Source organism: Haemaphysalis longicornis, unplaced genomic scaffold (assembly GCF_048455015.1).
Source record: "Haemaphysalis longicornis isolate Haplotype H1 unplaced genomic scaffold, Haemaphysalis longicornis Haplotype H1 scaffold_5, whole genome shotgun sequence".
Classification (NCBI taxonomy): domain Eukaryota; kingdom Metazoa; phylum Arthropoda; class Arachnida; order Ixodida; family Ixodidae; genus Haemaphysalis; species Haemaphysalis longicornis.
In genome coordinates this window covers 65793650-65815227 of record NW_027526385.1, presented here as the reverse complement: position 1 = coordinate 65815227, position 21578 = coordinate 65793650, and the positions used below count along the sequence as shown (strand labels likewise).

Below are 21578 nucleotides of genomic sequence, written 5' to 3'. Positions count from 1 at the left end.
CTCTTTCTTCGATGAGCTCGGAAAAGATTGGTGCATACTGAGTCGTACTGTTGTCCCACGCAGTACGGAGCAGGAAAAGCAACTTCCGCTCGACGCGACCTTAAGAGAAACTCGAAGTTAAATTATAATCAAGCCGTGAACATGCTCTCCCAATGGGGCATAAAACGCGCGCGTGGTGGGTTTGATTACTGAGTCAATCAGGAATTGAGTAAAAAACAGAGTTAGCGAGTGAGTGGTGAAATAGCGTAAACGTGCCACATACGCGTGATTGCTAAAGTACTTGTAAGGAGATTATTCAGCTGTCTGCGATGTGGCAGCTCAGCTTTGACCGGAACGATTTTCAAATCCCAAAGAGTCCAAACGAACAAGCAGAAACAATAGAGTTCTCCAACAAACCATGCGTAAAATTCCAGAAACCCCATCTAAAACTTTGCCAAAAGCCCGATCATGGCAGAATGAGGACTGCGGGCGTGCACGTTGTGAACATTAAAAGGAGTGGGCGCTCGTCCGCCGCTATCCCAGGCGTGACAACCTGCCCAAGTTTAAAGCGGGAAAAGCCAAATGAAAGCATACGCCGCTCATATCAAAAGACAAAAGTTGGACAAGGTTGATATCGTCTATAAACGCCTATACAGATTCTAGGGAAGTCTGAGCAAGAATAAAGAAACTAAAAGGCTACAAGACCCATCCTATTCTCCTAGTGAGTAGTGTGGGTAACAAAGTAAAAGATCAAGCAGATGCTCTTGGGAAACACTTTGAACATGTACTATTCACTTCTTCGCAGTATACACAAACATTTTTACAGCACAAGGAGACAGCAGAGCGTCTACACGTTCTTGTGAAGCAACGTTCTAAGTGGATATACAATGCCCCATTTACATGCTTTATACCCCTGTCACATGGGCACTTTCAATCGCGATTGAGTCGATCCGGATCGAGCTTAATCCGGATCGGGCGCTGCTAAACGGCAGTTTCAATCTTGGTCGAGCTCCATCCCGCTCGAACTCAATCCTGGTTTCTCAATCGCGATCGAGGCTTCCAAGCGTGATCGAACGAAAGCGGCGATGCTCTCGTCCCTGCTCAGTAATGGCACCGAAGGGGACAACTTCAACTAATGCCACAAATTGTGTCAACTAACTTCACCCAAATGAGCGTGCGGTAACATTTACATAGTTACGTAAACCTACGACGGCGCGAAGTTACCAGACGCCGACCGCAAGAATATAGTTAGCGCCATCTGGTGTACACGAGTACAACCGGTGCTACGTCTCGATCGCGATTGAAACGGGCCGTGTAGCAGCGGCAGTGCGTCGAGCGCGCTCGAAAACTCGATCGCGATTCATTTCAACCGCGATTGAAAGTGCCCGTGTGACAGGGGTATTAGTTAAAGACTGCACAATCGACATTTGGTAAGTCAGCCCCTGGAACTGACACAATCAGCTATCGCATGATCCGACACATACACACTGACAATGCAATACTTTGTCACGTTAACAAAATACGGCAAACAGGTCACTTTCCAATAATATGTAAAAAGGCTAGCGTTGTGTCACTTCTAAGAGGAAAAGAATCCTGCCTCCCGACTTGTTACAGGCCTTTTGTCTTGGCTAGTTTTTTGGGTGGGGTCCCTGAAAAAATGATAAAGAGCTGACTCTTTTACTTTCTCTAGTTTCATAGTCTTTTAGACAACCTCCAACAGCCTTTAAGTCTAAAAGATCAACTGCAGATACTCTGGGTGCTTTTCAATCATACTGGAAAGACGCATTTATGATAAAGAACACTGCTTCCCTGTATTCTTTGACACGGTGAAAGCTTATAATAGAGCATGACTATACGGTATATTGCTGGATTTGCAGTCGTTTGGCCTTTCTGGCAATATGGTCAATGTTCTTGACGAGTGTTTATATGATTGCACATTTTGTGTTCATGTGCGTTAAGTGCTGTCTAGAAACATTGTTCAAGACAGCACTCGCCACTAAGTACTCACCCCAGGGGTGAGTACTTAGCTGTGTACTTCGCCATGTTAAAATGAGTTCGCTAAAAATGTTCTGCCCCGAACTATCTCGTGCTCAGCTTACGTTGCCGACATTCAAGTTGGTTGTAATTCATCCGTGTCATCTATACGTTAACGCCAAATCCAATTGGGCCAGCAGACTGGTTACATGGGCCACGAAAATTGAGTTTACGTTTGACGCTGAGTAAAGTGCTCCCGTGACATTTTCCAGGCAAAGCGGCGTCCATCCTTTTCCCTGTATTGTGACCAGTAGAAAACTAGCATAAGTTTCTATGTATTTTACTTGACCGCGAACTTACATTCATGCCGCATATTAAGAAAAATTAAAAATGAAAAGCCTGAAGACGATGAACATGGTAAACGTACTATACCATCAGTGATGCTGGTCGAACAAAAAGTGTCTCGTCGCTCTTCTAAATAGCCTTGTAAAGTCCAGGATGAACTATATATATATATATATATATATATACAGAAAGAAATGCCAGCAGTCTACAACGCCAAAGAAGGCATAGGGGAATGGTTAGACTATTTTCTACCGTTATTGACGTTACATTATTTTTTATTATTACGTGAGAAAGAAAGAAAGAAAAACTCGCGCCCAGAGTGGGGACCGAACCCACGCCTTTCGATTAGATCTCGAATGCCTTACCAATTCGGCTATCTGGGCGACTGTGTGCTCCTTCACTTTCTGGGGTATTTATATTTACTACAACTGTATCTGATGATTGAGGGTGGTAGCCAGCGCCACTCGGACTACACGGGGAGAAGGGGACCTTCTTTTCAATCCCCGGGGCGTGACGCGAACGTCTACAGCCGGTCATAAGCGGCTAACTGGCGAGAAACCCTCTTATGCTACCTTGGCATCAAGGCTGCCAGAACCGAGGCCCTCGCTAAGCTTTCGCACGATAAACATGTTTAGAAATGAGGGGCTCGTTAGGAAAATACAGAAAGAAATGCCAGCAGTCTACAACGCCAAAGAAGGCATAGGGGAATGGTTAGACTATTTTCTACCGTTATTGACGTTACATTATTTTTTATTATCACGTGAGAAAGAAAGAAAGAAAAACACGCGCCCAGAGTGGGGACCGAACCCACGCCTTTCGATTAGATCTCGAATGCCTTACCAATTCGGCTATCTGGGCGACTGTGTGCTCCTTCACTTTCTGGGGTATTTATATTTACTACAACTGTATCTGATGATTGAGGGTTGTAGCCAGCGCCACTCGGACTACACGGGGAGAAGGGGACCTTCTTTTCAATCCCCGGGGAGTGACGCGAACGTCTACAGCCGGTCATAAGCGGCTAACTGGCGAGAAACCCTCTTATGCTACCTTGGCATCTCCAATATATATATATATATATATAGGAATAAGAATTGGCAGTCAAGAAAACCTCGGAAAGCAAGGGGGAGGATGTAGTTGGTCCAGATAAAGAATTCGGAAAATCAGTTTTTTCTCCACTTTCTTATTTTCCAAATTCTTTATCTTGACCAACTACATCCTCCCCTTTGCTTTCCGAGGTTTTCTTGACTGCTAATTCTTATTTCTGTCTTATTTCAACGAGCCCCTCAGTTCCTATTCTGATTCCTATTCTGATATATATATATATATATATATATATATATATATATATATATATATAGATATATATATATATATATATATATATATATATATATATATATATTATACAAGTTTGCATCCAAATCAGAACTGATAATGCTTGGCCCAGTATACAACTGGGGGGTTTTGCTTGGCCAGAGGTGCATATCGAACGAACCCCATGCCATCCCTTCATGTTAGATCTGATCGATGGCTCTTTCAGTACCAGCGCCCTTACACAGATGTGATGTATGCAGCGAAGGTCACTTCTATTAAGGAACAGCATTTGGGCACCGTTTTGAAAAGTAACCCTAATATGAACCCTTTAAAAACCGACCATCCATAACACAACCCTTTCCTTTGGCAGTGTCACGCTTCGTAAAAGACCTCCACGTTCCTCTTACTGATGTTTACTGTACCTCGTTTTCTAGGTTGGTTGCCTTGTTGGACATTTCCCCAATTCACTGTTATATGTCCTTCAGACAAATAGAAATAAATATGTACCGAACTTTATTGTTACTCAGCACTTTATGTCCCTCAAGGACAAATACAAGGTAGCTGAATTCTATACTGCCCCGAATACTTCTTCAACCATATATTGTGCTGCTAATGGCTCCCGATTCACTTTGTCCAAAACAATGAGCAGGAACACTAGTATATTTACGGCACAGGTGTACGGTGTCCTGCTAGCTTTGAACTACATTCTTCAAAACAAAACTAAGCCCTCTGTTATATACACAGACCCTCTGAGTGTTGTTTCAAAGCTTTCGTCTCTGACGGCTAGTAGAAGCTCAACATTTATTGCGGTTTCAAGAGCTCTCTACCCGGCTTATAGGCTCAAGCTTGCTGTCATTGGGCTGGGTTTCAGGCCACTATGGAGTGGTTCGAACTGAAGCAGCTAACCAAAGTGCGAAGCCACTGCCCTTCGTGACAGCTTAGGTATTAAGCTGGTTTCATACCAAGTCTGGAAACCTTATGTGGGGAGGACACTGTGAGACCCCTAGCAACAGTGGTATAGAGCAATAGATAATAGATTACACGTCCTTTTACCCATATAAGTGAAGCCTCCTGCTGAGAAACGTGCCATATTCGTAGGGGTGGCCTTATGCAGGCTAATAATTGGCCATACGCACATCACGCAATCATACCTGTTAACTGACACAAACAAGCCGCATTGCATCGATGTGGAGGAAGCTATGTGTCCTTAATATGCTTATTGTATCTGAGATGTGCAACATTGAAAGGAACCGTAATTTTAGTGTAGTTTACGCCTATAACATTCCATTGCATGCTTTGTTGTTTGAATGATGTCATACCATGTTAACCCACAAAAAAGTTGTTAGTTACCTTGCAGATGCTCACTGTTTTATACATAACGTACTCGGCAAAATCCCACCTGTGTTCATGACATGTTGCAAAAACAGGGGTGGAAGCTGATACTTTACACCTTAGGTGTCTATATTCATAATGTTTTAACTATGCCTTACACACCAACTAACTTTGTAATTGTTTTCACTGGTGCTTTATTACAAAACCTCATCACAAGGCATCATTGTCACGGCGCTGTTTAACTTTGTCGGCTTCTCACCATTAAACCCGTTAACATAATGAAAATGCATTTTTTGCACCGCTTGTTGCACGTGCACGGCGAATTTCTGGCGGTAGAGCAGTGTCTCGACCGCACGCCGTGGTGTCCGCACCATGAGAACATTTCTTTATTGAACACGCCGGTAATTAGTTCTAGCAGATTCCTTTCACATTTTTCACTACCGCAAATACTTCGGTGCTTTTCGTCGCCAGATTTGATTAGGATAATAAGTAAGCTGCTGGTATTTTTTGTCGTCCTAATTTATAGGAAGCGCTACTTGGACAAACATTTACTACCGCTGCAACAAACGTGATTTCTGGAGGGAAGCATGAGATGGAGAAGGGAGAGAGCACGTGGCGTCACCGATAAGAAGTACCCCGTGACTAATAACCCTTTGCTGCGGTAGCGGGCACCACTGCGGGAGGAACCCTTACGAGAAAAGAAAAACGGGAACGCTCTCCCACTGTGTTCCGGGGTTGGAGCTGCTAGGATTAGTGGGGATTGTTTTAAGGCGAATGCCTTAGGGGTCTCATCAGATACTAAAAGTCACTGGCGTCCTAGTCACCGTCGTCGTCGTCGTCAGCATGCATGCAACCAAAATAGCTGCCGCAGCAGAAGGGAAATATAGCGGGTGAGTGTGGGACTTTATCAAGCGTCGCCAAAGCAGCAGTCGGGTGCCCTTATCACAGTGCTTACCCATCACACTGGCAGAATGAAACAGGAATCGGACTAATGCGTGCGCCGTGACAAGGGCACGTGGCTGCTTATGAGTTGAAGAGGTGCAAGCGGAGGAGAGTGCTGACTCTAGGGAAGCTTCAGGGTGACGTGCGGCATCAATAGAGCTTACTGACTGGCTGCGGTCAGTCTCCCTGCCAGAGTAATGTGCGCAAAAGAAGATGAAAAGATGAGCACAGCTTCCCTTAACGTCGCGAACAGTGATGTTAGCAGCGCAACTGCTTGGCGTTCCCTAATTGAAATGCTCAGCTGCATAGAACTTCTCAAACCAAGCAGATATATTCCCGTTCGCGCTGGTTCATTTTTGCTGTGTTCCACTGCTCGTGACGTGTACTGGAACCTTTTTTTACTTTTGAACTCGGAACACTGCCATGAGGAGGCACCCCAAGCGCTTTTTGTTTTTTCAAGGCGTAGTTTTTTTTTCTATCGCACTCCGTCCGATACCCCCGAGGGAACAAAAAGAACGCATTCCCCTAGCCTTGCGAGATGGCATCCGGGTGGCCCCAATCCCATGCAATATGCACGCCCACTACCACCTTGGCCGCCGGGCTGCCCGTGCTCGAACCCTGACGGCGTGATACGGGAAACACCCCACCGCCCTATATACAGATGCTACCCTCTACCCTGGGTGCGCCGGCCACGTTCCTGTGTAGTTACTCATACTGGCCAATGCGTCAATGCCGCCAATACTACCACAAGCTCAATCGATGTCGCCGAAGAAATAGCCATTGCCCTGGCCGCCATTTCCTGCCCTGACCCAGTCACCATCCTCACCGATTCGCAGACAGCCTGCCGCCACTACCAGATTGGCCGAATTTCTTCATCAGCCCTTCACATCCTCAAAAACTGCTCAAGGACCCCTGACATCCACATCGTCTGGGCTCGTGGACACACCGCCATCCCCGGCAATGAAGCGGCTCACGCCGCGGCTCGCGATCTCATACACCGAGCCATTGCCGACGGTGGCCAATATTTACCACCTCAAGATCAACCTCACCCACTGAGTGGCTTCACGGAGATTCTCCCTCATTACTGACAAACTCGCCGCCGCCTCCCACCGCCACACTGGCGCCTCTCCAGAGAGGAAGCAACAACTTGGCGACGGCTCCAAACGAACACCTACCCACATCCCACCCACCAACACCTCATCTTCCCCACCCGACACCTTTCCCTCTGTGCTCACTGTCCCCAGCCTGGCACCATCTACCATATACTATGGGAGTGCCAACGTACTCCGGACTTGCCCCCAATTCACAACCCCACCTACGAGCCGTGGAGGGCTTCCCTGGCCAGCCCAGACCCGTATATCCAGCTCAGCCTGGTGACACGAGCAAGGACAGCCAGCCAAAGTCAAGGCATCCCGGACTAGGGATGCCTTTCACGGGGCGAGGCCAATTCATCAGCCTCTGCTCGACAAATAAAATATTTATTCTCTCTCTCTCTCTACTATCAAGTAGCCGTGTATTTATAACTAAAGGAACAATGCAAATATAGTTAATCCTTTGTTTCTTGCTCGACAATTTTTACATGAACAAACATAGCCACAAGACATACCAGTCTAGAAAATCTTTGCCTATATAAACGTTTTGTTCAAGCATTCGTTTAACTTCTTGCATGTGTGCTTGGCGCTTGCTTTCGTCCCCCTTAGGTTATGCCCTATCCTAATCGATGCGACCGCGTTACAACATTTCGTTCCATGAAAGCTTGGACCTAGAACAGCTATGCTGTTGAAACGCAATTACGATGTAGTAGAAAAGAAGCGTTTGATAATCACTAAGCTTTCGCCTTCAAACCACGCAACCACGCTTAAGTGCCTGAGGAATTCTTTTCGCCGAGGCTACACGTTAAAGCGGGCTACCGGTCTGTTCACGTGGTAAACATCGTGTTACGCGTTCCCTGTCAGGTCCACCTTCTGCGCTTAAAGAGGTTCGTGGATATCGTCCTGTGAGCACGTGATCCACACTTCGGTTATACTTCAGACTCTGAGCTATCGCTAGAATAACCGAATATTCGTCGCTTATTTCACCTTTGCGAAAACCTCTAAAGTAAACTACAAAAACACGGTGGCATGGTGACGATCGTTCTCTAGAAGGAAGTGCTGCTCTTGCGGTAGAAGTGCTGTGGGTAAAAAACGGAGGAAGCTCGAACTAAGGCGCGCATGGCTTGAACCGAAGCGAAGCTGTAGAATTTCGTTCTACTGAGCAGTGCATGACACATCACCACGCATTTGTAGAAGTTTGTAATTGTTTATTTACATGTTTCGTCGTCGCTTTGTACTGTGCTAGTAGTAGTTATCGTCATTCTCATCGAGGCACGCGCTCACGAGCACTCGGCATTTTTTCGGCTCCTCAGAGTTTTCGCCAGATTTTTTTTGCTAAAGGCATGGCACGTACCGGGAACGCTCGGTGGTCGCCGCGAAGCACGCCCTCACGACCGCTCGGCGTTCCTCTCAGGTAGTTTTCTGCAACACCGAACTTGCGGCCAGTAAGAACAGCTGCGCTGTAAAAAGTACGGAGCACCTCGGGAGTAGTTTTGAGCACTCTAAAATAAGAAATAGTGGAGACCTCCTGTCATCATAGCACTTTTGTTGAACTGGAGTTTGTCGGTTTTGCCCACTCTCAGGAATAGGCCCCCACGGCTCGCTCCGCGGACGTGGCTCCGGAACCGGAAGTGGTGCCTTCCTCAGCGTAGTCGGGGGCCACGGCCACAGCGGAAGCAGCGCCAGCGCCAGCGTGAGCCCCGACGCTTCGGCGACCAACAAGTACCGACTCGTGGTCCTCGGAGGACCGCGTGTGGGAAAGTCGGCCATCGTGCACCGCTTCCTGCACGACCGTTTCCTACACGACTACAGCGCCACCGTAGAGGAGTTCCACCGGGGAGAGTACGACGTCGGAGGGGGCGCCACGGTCGCCCTCGATATCCTGGACACCGGCGGAAGCTTCGAATTTCCCGCCATGCGGAGGCTGGCGATTGACTCGGGTGAGCTTTTGGACTTGTTACGTCTTCCAGATGGACAGCTAGCAGGTAGCCAAAGACAAATATGAAAGACTTACAAACAGAAATTATAAATAGACCATACTACCCGCCACGGTGGCAAAGCTGCTTTGGTGTTGTGCTTGATCCCAGCCGCTGTGGTCGTTTTAGTGATGGAGGCGAAAAGCACGAAAACCCGTGCGTGTGTGGAGAAATTGGTCCGCGTTAAAGATCACCAGGTGGTCAAAATTAAATCGGAGTCCTCCGATCTCACAGCCCAGGCGAAGCTTGGCGCGATCTCACAATTTCAAAATGTCATTAAGACAGGACCATAAATAGGGGAAGACTGATTACTTTACAAAAGAACGAATAAACACTTTCGTGGGAAAGGATGGGATCGGAGAAGTAGGCACTGCTCCTATCCTATAGGAGCAGTTTCTATAGGATAGGAACAGTAGGAGCAGTAGGCGCTCAATAAGGATAAACCTTCATCCTGCAGTGAACATCAAATGATGGTGGTGATGATGATGATGATGAAATATACCAACGAAATTTTAAAATTTCTTTTAAGGACATGGTACAATTTTATGCGCCAGTACATGTGCTGGTATTTTGAAGTTATTTCGTACCTTAACTGCGGGTCAAAATAGGTATACCTGTCGTTACTTTCACTCCCAGGAATCTGCGAGTAGCCAAGCCCTTCTGAGTTAGGGAAGCCATATCTTCTTGCCACAGGAACTTCTCATCCATACAGTGCAGTCATGGTTCCCACCTCTAGCAGCTCATATCTGTTATAATGCAACCGTTTCTCTATGTGTCATCACGCCTGGATCACTCGCGGAAAGTCAGCGTCATGAGTTGTAGTACTAAAGTTTTGGTAGTTTTCTACTAAAATAAATAAATAAATAAATAAATAAATAAATAAATAAATAAATAAATAAATAAATAAATAAATGGCTTCCTGGCTTGTCTTTTGCAGGCGATGCATTCCTCTTGGTGTACGCTGTGGACGACCGCGACTCGTTCGAGCTCGTGCGCAAGCTCCGGGACGACGTGTTGTCCGCCCGAAAGGCCCCGCCCATCGTGGTGGTGGGGAACAAGACAGACCTGGAAGAGCAGAGGCAGGTGCAGGCGCAGGTGGTCGAGCCCCTGGTCTGCATCGACTGGGAGCACGGATGGGTCGAGTGCTCGGCCAAAGACAACAACAACATCGCCAGGGTCTTCCAGGTATGCTCTGGCGAAGAGATTGCTAAGAAATTTTGGGTTAGGTCTTATGACGGCAAAGCTTCGAAAATACGGTGCTCCCCAGTCGTTGCTTCGCTGTATTATGATTGGGAAGTGTCTCAATTCAGCAAGAAGGAGCAACTGTGGAAATCACCACAATACTAACTACAGGTCTTGAAAGCGCACGTTGCGAATATTGGATGTTACAAGTGCTGCCTCACTGGGTGGTGCCATCAGTCCAGCTACCCGGATCTACTGTTATACGTATTTTTTATAAGCAAAGATTTATTTGTATTTTACATATTTACTGGATCTGTAGTACCAATATTGCGCGTTTGACGGAGCTATAAAACCACCTCCCGGAAGTGGGTCAGTCGGCCGGTCGATAATCGGTCAGTCGGTCGGTCGGTCGGTCGGTCGTCGGTCAATCAATCAATCAATCAATCAATCAATCAATCAATCAATCAATCAATCAATCAATCAATCAATCAATCAATCAATCAATCAATCAATCAATCAATTAATCAACCAATCAATCAATCAATCAATCAATAAAAGTCAGTTAGGAACAACTAACCTGTATTTTGTTCCTGCCTTTCCCGCGTCTCTGCAGGAACTGTTGGCCCAGGCCCACTTCAAGAGCAAGGTTGCCAAGGCGACACAGAACCGGCGAATGTCCCTCCCAGTAAACAGCTTCAGTCGGGATCAGCTCAGCCCCGTTTTTAGGGCCAAGGGCCCGCGCAAGAGGACCAGCTGCGCAGTCTCATAAGCTGAAACGAGAAGAAAGACCCGCCGGCATCAACATCAACCTCACCCCTATCTTTTTAAGCCTACACCGGCTCGCCATTGCAGAGTGAGCCAGCCAATAGTTTCGCTGGGCTTGTGACGTCGCAGGCACTGAAGGCACAGTCACATGACCTCCCACATGAATAAATGGCAACTCTAGTCGCGAACATTCAGATGTGTCAGAAGAAGGCTCTGATCATGCGCAATTATGAAACTATGTGTGCACTTGTCGCCATATAGTGAGCCAAAATCAAGACGGGTAATATGCGGGGAAATACGGGTGAAGTACGCCGGACATGTTCAAATTTTATGTCACAAGGCGGAGAGGAGCGTAACATAAGCGGTGTTGACCCCGAGACAAGTCCCCAAGCAGATTTCTGTTCCCCTCTTTCTTGCAGGCCGATTTGTTGCTCTTATGAAAGCACGGTCTTTCAAAAAGTTTTTCCTTCGTATATGCGGAAAATATGCGGGACGTAGGCCGGACGTAAGCGGGACGTGGTAAGGTTTTTATTGCCACGCTTTCCTTCTATGCGTCTTCGTAACGATTACGTTCGCCACATGTATTCAGCGGATGGTGACATTTTCGGTGTCAAAAAGTCCCCTGTTACTGTTATTGTCAGTTATTGTTTACGCTTCCTTACTAAGGATGTTTTATATGGGTGCGGGGCGTGATTGTTTATGTCGGTGACTGCTGTTTCAGGCTGCCCCACACGCTCACCTACGGTCTACCGCTGAGGCATTTACTCGTGACTGCTTGATACGAATGGTTACTTTGTTTTGGGGAGAGAAGAGAGAGTCCAGAATTCTATGCTTTTGTCCGGAAATAGATTCAGGACCAGGGTGTTGCAGCAGACAGTTGTAAAAAGAGCAGACTGTGAGTGTTTTACATCCGATTACCTCCAGCAAGAACATTGGCAGATCTCTTCACAACTACAAAAACAAAATACACCTACGTGAAAATAAAGGTGTCGAATGTCGGTAAATCTGGGAACGTGCAGCACGCAGTACATAAAACGTGTCATCTGAATCCGATTTCTTGTCGTAAATTGGAATGTTGGGGCGCACTTGCAGCGATGGTTTTATGGGCTCTTAAATTTGTCATTACCTGGAGTGCGTCCACCAGACGAACTACGAAGCTTGCGAGCGAACTGCAGTGTGTTTTTGCAGGCTTTAGTTACCCTCCCAAGCAGTTTAACCAGCGCGTGTTTTTTACCTAACCATGCTGTTCTCGCGGGCTGTGCGGAGTGGAGGCTATGGTATATTCCTGGGATTGAACAGGTTCCCGAATTGTGTTTCAGCAAGTTTTATGGGACGGACTGCTAGCTAGAGAATTGTTAGCAAGAAGTGTAAAACTGGCGGCCTTTGTCATTCGCGTTTTACCAATTTTACCCCGTTGTAGTAATGGTTGTCGGCCTGTGAACATTGTATTGCATTCGTTCCAGCTGTGGACATTTTTTGTGCAGGTGTATGAAATAAACTTCCGGGATGAAAAGTAATACATCGCATACATACGCTTAGTTCCATTGGGGCAGACGTTTAGGACAAGCCTGTTGAAGAAAGGTTACGGGTGATGATTGTTTAAGAAGTTGCTTGAAAACTCACAACGTTGACGTGCTTGAAGTTGTCGGTCATTTCACAGATACGAACAGCACATGCTTTCAAACGAGCTCTCAAAACTACCATACGCCGAGCATTTAATGATATTTAACTAACAAGCACTGCTTAGTACGCCAACCGATTGATGTGTACACAGCTGAGGCGTTTGATTGCTCCATACCAACAAGATACGTCATTTGTTAACATACGAAGAAAGCTTTGGCTTCGAAAGTGTAAATCCGATTAATGAATTAAATCTACGCCCGGTGTTCAAACAGCAGCAGCAGTGGCAACGACAACAAAAAGCCATCGCATTTCAATATAAATTCAGGAATGACAAACCAAGGAAGATTGATTTAAATATTGATTGAATGTCGATTCAAAACGCTCACCCAGCATCCCTCACTGCAGCTTAGGTTTTGGCCTATATCGATTAAGAATGATAAGTCGGTCGTCGCAAAGTGATTTCAGTCAATTTCGCACAGTCGATTTCGCACCCTGGTGTTGCGCACGTATTTCGCAAGCAGAGATTTATCGTTGCTAAAATATTTTTCTCCGCCACGCGAAAAGCAGGGCGAAAGTGCACAGTTCATAGGCACTGCTTTTATTTTCCTTTTTCTTGAAGGAAAGGGACGAGCGTCAGATAAACCCTTCACTCACTTATTCTCCGGTAACATATAACACTCGATTGTACTGAACGCCATGTGAAAAGAAAAGAGAAATCCCCTCAAAAATAAAGGAGAGCAGTAGGGTCTCAATGTTCTGCCACCGATGTGAAACGCTGAAGAAAAACAAGAAACTTTGGAGGATTGAAAGTCAGGAGAAACGTAAGACTTAAGAAAGACACAGCTGGACGCAATGCAAATCAGCGGGAGCCCTTCAGATTCAGCCGTCAAGCACAGAAAGAGCACTCATGCTTCAAGAGCACAGAACACAGTAGAAACAAAGCACATCAAGAGAACCAACATTGACAGGAGAAAGGAAAAGTAATGTCAAGTGAGGGTCCACCGGAACCGAAAGGAGTTCACTTCACGATGAGTGTCCTGTCGGTGCAGCAGGGGAAACGTTTTCCGAGGTCAGCTTTATCGTGGCTCTTGCTTTGAGCTTGATTTATCCTGGCGTCTTTTGGAATGGTCCCAAGTCTTTCTCGCAGGTCCTTGCGTTGACCTGGGCATCGAATTCAGATATTTGATTTTCCTGTGCCTCTTGGCCTGGATTCGTCACAGCAGTCGGGATGATCGTCGTTGATTTTGTGCCCATCACCTTATGTGAGACTTCCATTCCTGTGGAGCAGTTTTTTCTTTTTGCGTTAACAAAGGGGTGCCTGGTTGGTGCAACATAATAACTTGTACGATTCAGGTTGTCGTTTGTGGTTAAAAAGCAAAAACAGCGTACGCATATTGCACCGAGGTCAATGAAATCAAATCAAGGTTGAACATTGCGTTTTCTTGAAGGACAGCATTTGGCATGTTTGCATGACAAAAATACGACAGGTGAGCACAGATGCTTAGAAAAATAGAAATTGATTCGTTAAGGCTTCTGTAAAAGAATATGTTTTGAAGAGTTGATTTTATCGTCCAAACTGCAGGCTCCGATAACATGAGTATATCTGGCACTACTTGACTACGCCCCATGCAAATCCGTGGCCTCAGACACACGTGAAAAAAGTACCAAAGCAAAATGTCCATCTGGCGCTCCTTTTCAACGTCTGCCGAATATGATTAATAGGATTAAGAGAAAATACAGCGTTCTTGCCAACATTTCACTTTGTTGCTCGTTTTGAAAACGTTTGGGCTGCTTGTTGCTTGAAGGTGTCTTTGTGCAATACTTAGCTTGCGGTCGCCTTATATGGAAGTGAGAATTCTCAAAAAAAAATTTGTAACATGCACTTTTAGTCCGGCTTGTGTTTACGAAAAACAATAAAGCCATAAAAAGAACAACTGTTAAGGGGAGCCACAAAATTAGTAGTGTTTACCCAGAGGGAAAATCATAGTAATATGACTCAATCTTGCGTGTTCAACTCGCCGTTATTCTGGGAGGGCTTTCCTTTATGGCTTACCTGAAAGTAAAGCATGCAATGAGTCGTGTACTGGATAACAGTTTTAGTTTTGTTGTAGCGACAAAACTACTGGCAAGAAGTTTGGTGAAACCGCCTTGGATTCTAATACGCTCATTTGTTTAGATTATTGTATTCTGTTGCTTTCTTAGTGTGGGAACTGGTAATGAGGGACAAACCAAGCTATAACGGGTATTGCAGATGAATTTTCCAGGGTGCCATGGTAATTCGTTGGGCGTTGAAGGACAAAAGAAAAAGAAACTTGCAATATCGATCCGCTGTTCTTAAATCGATGAAATGTACATTTCGCTAGGCATTTATCTGACGCTTTTTACAGTGGTGGAACATTTATTTGAATATACAGATGGTTGAATTAATTACGGCGTATGAGAGTAATTCAATGTTTGAGTGATTTCCAGGCTCTCCGAAGAAGAATCTGCTTTTTTCTTGGGCCGCCAATATCTGACTACTATGCTCACTGCCTAAAAGAAAGTGTCTGGTGCGCCGGCGTTACACCCATAAGAGACGATGAGGTTGTTTTACTTTAAATAATTGAGTGCAGTGTAAGTAATGTTTGATGCTGTCGTGATTTTAGAAAAAATAACAAAGCTGGCTACTTCAAACTCCCTCACAAAATACACGTAAAAGAAAAGCTGCAACGCGGCTTCATTCGAAGAGGCCAGATGGTTAGGCCTTTACACGTAGAGATATATACGGTTGAAGCATCGCTTGTAATTAGTAGCGGACAGGGTAATGATATTACTGAGACGAAACGAAGATCATTGGCTCATCATGTGGCTCTGAGGCAGAAGCGACAGTAGAGGCACCGGATGTCGCCACTTGTATCTGTGCAAACATCAAGAATTGAATATATTTCACACTTTATGCGCTCATACTGAAATTAGACGTAACTTTCGCTGTACTTTTCACTCCTCTGATTGATTCATCTGTCAAAAATTATTTGAAGATGGGGTTCTATCAAGACGTTCCATAACTTCTTGTAAAAGCGGTACCGTGGTACTCTGGAAGGAAATAATTTCTAGAAGGTAAAATAACGAATTCCGATGTGTATTGAGTTTTAATGTGTCCATATTCGTATTACGAAGCCACTCTTGTTTAATGGTATATTGGGTGTCTGTCTTTGTTGAAAAAACATTTCTGCAAAACACATAAATTTGGCCTACAGACCCCAGTTCGCCTTGGGATTGGGAGTTCTGTTTAATAATCTGAGTCGAAACGAATGTGTGTTACAGTTTACGCGAAGAACTGCCCAAGAAACAATTATTGCTGAACCATCCGCATATCAAATCTAAGCCGTTTAAGGGAGAACATTGCTCAATTATCCTTATTTACAACATGTCTCTCACGGGAAGTTAAAAATAAACTATAGCATGTAAATGGCATGCAAGCAAGCCCAGGAAGCATGTCGAGGACGGCAGCCAATTAGGATGGAGAACGGGATTGGTTTTCGCCACTCTAAACAATTAAATTATTTCCCGCCAGGAGCACCATTAAACTAATTAATACGAGCCAATCAGCACTGCGATACAGTAGCTAATGAACCCCCACGCCGGAGGGCGGATTCATCTTAGCGTTGTTTCAATCAGTGCGCCTTATTGCGTCGGGTCAGTTGCTCAGGCTTTATTCGACACAGTTCCAGACAACGTAGGATTGAAGGTCGCATTAGCTAAACATAGCCGCGTGGGCGGAAAGGTCAAATGTTAAGTGAGTACAGTGTTTCCAAACAAGGAAATGGACTGTTTCTGTTTTTGGGGAACATAGAAATAAGGCGCGAAAGACTAGAACCAAGTCCCTGATTATACCATGATAAAGCTGTTTACAATTTCACCATTGCGAATTGTAGATGCTCGATCCAGTTAATCTGCGAAGTGGAAACTGATTATCTGTTCACCACAATGAAGAATCGATCGAATTTATTTCATGTAGATGTACAGATGCCTGATCTAGTTATTCTGCAAGTCAATCAGTTAATGAGTGTTTACCATTGCGCATAATGAGAGAAAATGTACATGTATAAGCTTACTGCTTATGACAAGCCAAAACGGCTTACAACATTTTGCTGAGAACAAGTTTTGTCTATTTGTGTGTGTCGAACTGTCCGATTTAACAGTGGACTTGAATGCTCCCAACCACACCGAAATACCAGAAGAATACAACAAGCGCTCACTGTTCAAAACAATGCAGATCCTAGGAATAAAAAGATTCAGTTTCATAAGCATTGTAACAGGCCAAACGAGCTTTAGCATTTTTTAATACTGTGCGAAAGAATAGTCATCCACTCTACCGGCCACAGCCCTCCTACATCGGCGTCTAGTGTTTAAAGGCTACTTTCAATGCTAGGTAGTGAAAACTACAAACTGCAAATCGGAAGTAATATCTTCGATCTCATGCTTGTACTTTTCTTGCCGTAGTTAGATGTTTATGGCCTCTGTGGCTCCTCACTTCAAAGTGCCACTGAATCGATGAAGAAATAAAACTGCTGCAATGTGTCTCCTTTTCAAGCTTTTGAGGAGTGCGGTGACAGAAAGCGATGTGTGTACATAGCGGGAAACCCAAGTTTTTACGCGTTATGCTTACCCCTAAGGCGCTCTGCTTGGGTTTCGGTCGGATGGATCTTGCGCCATCGATTCTCCTTTACTTGTTCCTGACTTCAATATCGTGTTTCATCGCCAAGAAAACAGAGCGGCCGCTGTTGTCGCGTCGAGCCAAGTGTGTAAACAGGCTGCCTCTAAGTGTGAATCCTGGTTTACCGATGATGAGCGGCGAACGGGAAGGGATGAGCCCGTATTGCAACTGAGACATTACCCAGAAGTTATTACTTCTTTTTTTCCCTTCTATCCATCTCAGTCTATCTTCTTGTCGCCCGTCCGCCAAAACACCGCTTCAGCCAGAGTGGAATACAGCGACGTTGAATCCACTCCTTCTTTGTAGGATGTAGCCTCAGTGACATCTACGGGGAAACGGACCACGCCATGCTTCTGGGTGTTGTAGTTTTTGGATTCTACTGCTTCTGAATCTTCGAATGAAAGAAGAACGACTTAAAAGTGCTTATTGTTCTCGTCGCGAGCGGAGCGGATGGTACTTGATGCACTTAAAGCCTATGTTGGAGAGTGCGTACCAATTTGCATTGTCTTGCCAGTGTTTACTGCCAATGTGTGCAGTGTTGTTGCATTTGCTTTTGTTTGGCTGAGTGAACTTTATGGTCTTACCCGTGTTATGTTGATTTTTGTGGTTCAAGATGTATTTATTGGTTAGCAGGCAGTGTTGCTGTGAAGCTGCTACGTGCATATAAATGCGTGGTAAAAATAAAATATTTAAAATATTTGCCTTGTAAAGGGAACTATCATAACATAATTTTAGGGTGCTAATCCTGATATTTTGTAGGAAGAGGTACGTAATTTAAACAGAACTGGGGCTAACTGCCGGTACCGGGAAAACACTGCTGATTGCTCATTGCAAACAAACTAGAACGCACATAGCCGAGTACTCATAATATACAAAATATTACCTTGACTACCGGAGATCTTGACATTCATGACCTAGGTTAGAGGACTTCGGTAAAATGCTGCACACAAGGGTACACTGTGCTTAAGTGCGAAACACGAACGATTTAACAAAAGTCCAGAATGATTATTTCATGTTTAAATGGTTACGTTTGTTCTACCCATCGTCTGACATGAATTGAACCCATCGAATAAACTGCGTTGAAACAGTGAGGAACCTGTGGACCAATGCCGCAAAACGCTTGTTTGTGTCCCGCAGCTGTGAATATTTTAAACGCGACAATATAGGAAGTCGATCCTTTTCTAAAAACTATCAAAAAATAACTGAGCACGCCAAGAAAACAAACTGTCCCTTGGTGCGGCTGGGGTGGCGAAGCTGGCGGCCGGCCTGGGAAGGTCAACATGGCGCACGGGTTTCATTTTTATCTATTGAAGTACTTTCGGGTTGCAGGAGCCGAGAAAACTCGGTAGAAAACGCGGGGCGAATGTAAAAATGCAATACACAGCACGGTTGGCGGGTTTGCGGAGCATGGAATTTTCAAGGTGGCTGAAGTCTTCACGCGCCAACTCACGCAAAATCGTGTGTCTGAGCAAGTAAGGAGAACAGTTTGCAATTGATAGGTCAGCAGCAATGTGGAAGGGGATTATTGAGTGGCTCACTGCTGCTCGGCCATGTCGTACAACATTTTGGTTGGTCGGATGAACTGTACCAGACGGGTTGACTGTTTGGAATGAAAAAAAAAAAACAATCAAGAACAGGTTTTTGAAATAGAAGCACTTTAGTGTAGTTGCTCCTACATTTGCTAATTCTGTTTTGGAAACTTTGCAAGGTAGAAAAAATGCTGAGAAGTACCGGGACGGTCTCCTCGGTGGCATTAAGTACAAGAATCTGCGGGTCTTGGTATCCTTCGCGAATTAAATGGGGGAATGAAAACGCCGGAAGCGTATAAGAAACATTCGGTTTTGCTACCCAATGGGGAGCAAACAGCTAGTAAAACCTGTAACAGTGGCTTCCTAAAACGAAGCACAAATGAACAGCGACATCGAGGAGTCGCTTTTTAGTAGGCTTGCTCACCCGTAACCAGGCACTGAGCATGGTTGGACGCTGCCTTGGGTGAAGTAGACGAACGTAGCGAAGCATGGCATGGTCTTTTTCGGTCCTTTTGTGATTGCACTCTCTTTCGAACAACGTGAAAGTTAACAAAAAGTACGAAATCGAACACTGTGTGTACAAGAAAAGACACCAATAAACGCTGTTGTGATTTCATTGTGAATGGAACATTTTTTTTTACTCGGGCATTAGACACTTGGTCGCCGCCAGCAGGGAAGCGGAATGCTGCTTCGAACGAAAAGTTTACGAGGCACGGAAGATTGATACCGTCAGTTTAGCAACACAACATCTGGACCAATGAGCTCAGCCACGCGGGAGAAAATAACAAGGGGAGAAAGGTCCTGATTAAAGAAAAAACATGTTCCCTGAACGAAGTGGCCTGAATGATACTGTTCAGACGGCGATAAATAGATAGAAATGATTTTATGAAAGAAGAGCACCAAGAAAACGGCAAGTAAAGAGCAGGATATGTTGTAAGTACCCTTCAGCACGGAACACGAAACACCGTTTCCTTTGAGAAGAGCACTCGGAAGTTTGCCATTGTACCCCGCGTGCGTGGGCGTCCGGTAAGGCAAGAGGTTGAGGATTGACCTCTCCTTTAAGATGTCCGTGTTTTAGATGTGTTTGTTCAGAAATGTTTGTCAAGCTTGAAATCGTCACACAGTGTAGGTATCCTAATGGTGCGCAGGCTAGACATAGAAAGAAAAATAAACAATTGAACGCAAACCAGTTTGTCTGCTTACAACTCGAGTATACGATGTTTAGAGCCGAGCAGCTGTGCATGGTAGAGACTTGTAATTAATCAAACTGCACTAAGTTAGTATGCTTAACTAGTTTTTTAGTAGTTTAGTGGCTGTGAATCATTTTTTCTAGTAATTAGTAGCTTAACTTAACTATTTATTTAGGCAGCCAGCAAAAGTACTTCAATAGAATCTTAAGAACTCTGTTTACTAGAATATTTGCTATCCCTTGCTAAAGAAAGTTTAGAGAAGCACGGAAGTTTTCTGACATCAAAACGGCCTCAGAAGTGCGGCACAACCTTCGCTAAAAGTGGGTTCAACCTTCGCTGAAAGTGTGTCAAACCTTGGAAGCCCTAATCCCCTAGGAAGAACGACCCCATACGACGATTTTCCGCACGCACTAAGTAAATGCGTCTACGAACGGTGTAAACGAATGCCGACACGTGGTTTATGAGATAAAGGTATACCACTGTACTTCTTCATGATAGGTGCATGTACTGTCTTATCAAGAACTGCTCCTTTTTCGCGATTTTCAAGTAACCCGTTTGACACTGTGAAAGCCTGGTTTTACGCACGCACCGTGGCTACAGAGGTCTTATCAGAGCTTTTCGGTCGACTAACCTGCCTATGGGAAAATTCATTATTTTTGTGACAGGACGTCACCCGTCCAACTGCAAAACTCTTCGCTTTAAAATATAAACAAACTCCCTCGGAACGGGTAATATTGAAACAAGGAATGGCTATTCTCATGGACATTCATAAAACAGATAGTCGTAAATCTTGTGAGTTATTTACATATCCTGCATGCTGGCCAAACTCGGTTCCACATACCTCCAGTGCCCTCGAAACTTTGGAAGGACTTGGCGGAGTGAAAAGTATCGACATGCATGCGAGGTACGGGGTGATTTCCGCAGCTACCAAGCAAAGCAAAACCTGATCGATTTCAAGAGGGCTACAGAAATCAGAAAACACATTCAACGATACTCATTACCCCTCTCCTGTTCTCTAATTATTTCGTGTACCCACACGCGCAAGGTTTTAAATAGAATAAGGAAAAAAATGAACCGACAAGAACTCTCCTCTAGTCAGCACTAAACGGGACCAATAAACAGATGAGGATGAAAGACTCGCAAAAAAATTTTAATACTGACCCAGGTTTAAAGCAAACATATTTATACACTATAATAACTCGGACACGTCACAACATCGCCGAATGCATGGGATGTTCTTCTAGAGAGGTGCAACTGTACTAGGTGAGGATCCCTGGGACCCAAATAAGCATTTCCTCATCAAAGAAGGATTAACTAATCCTGGTTGAGTACATTTGAAACAGAATCATCCAAGAGAGAGAGAGCGAACTTTATTAAGTTTGCCAGCTGTGTTCCGTAGTCGTCGGCCGTGAGCCCTTGGGCTCTGGCAGCGTCCTCAGCCAGCTGGACGGCCAAGAGTTGATCTTCCGGGCTGGAGCTGAGCAGCACGGTCTCCCACTGCCCATTGTTAGGGCTTGTGCGGCCATTTGTGATCGCCTGCGGACACTGCCGTAATATTTGTGCCAGGTCCGCTCGTTCCTGACATCTATGGCACTCAGAGGAGTAGTGCCCTGGGTAGCAATAGCTATACACAAGTGGGT

The 21578-nt window shown here is 45.1% G+C and overlaps 1 protein-coding gene across 1 annotated transcript in view; it reads left to right on the top strand.

Annotated features, from left to right (window-relative positions):
* LOC144138350 (uncharacterized) overlaps positions 1-19345 on the top strand; it is a 160153-nt gene extending 140808 nt beyond the window's left edge. The window contains exons 3-5 of the mRNA XM_077670588.1: positions 8561-8917; positions 9891-10138; positions 10749-19345. Of these exons, the coding sequence (XP_077526714.1) occupies positions 8561-8917; positions 9891-10138; positions 10749-10904 (761 nt within the window). The 3' untranslated portion in view covers positions 10905-19345. The remainder of the gene's footprint in view (positions 1-8560; positions 8918-9890; positions 10139-10748) is intronic.
* Positions 19346-21578: the final 2233 nt, after the last annotated feature.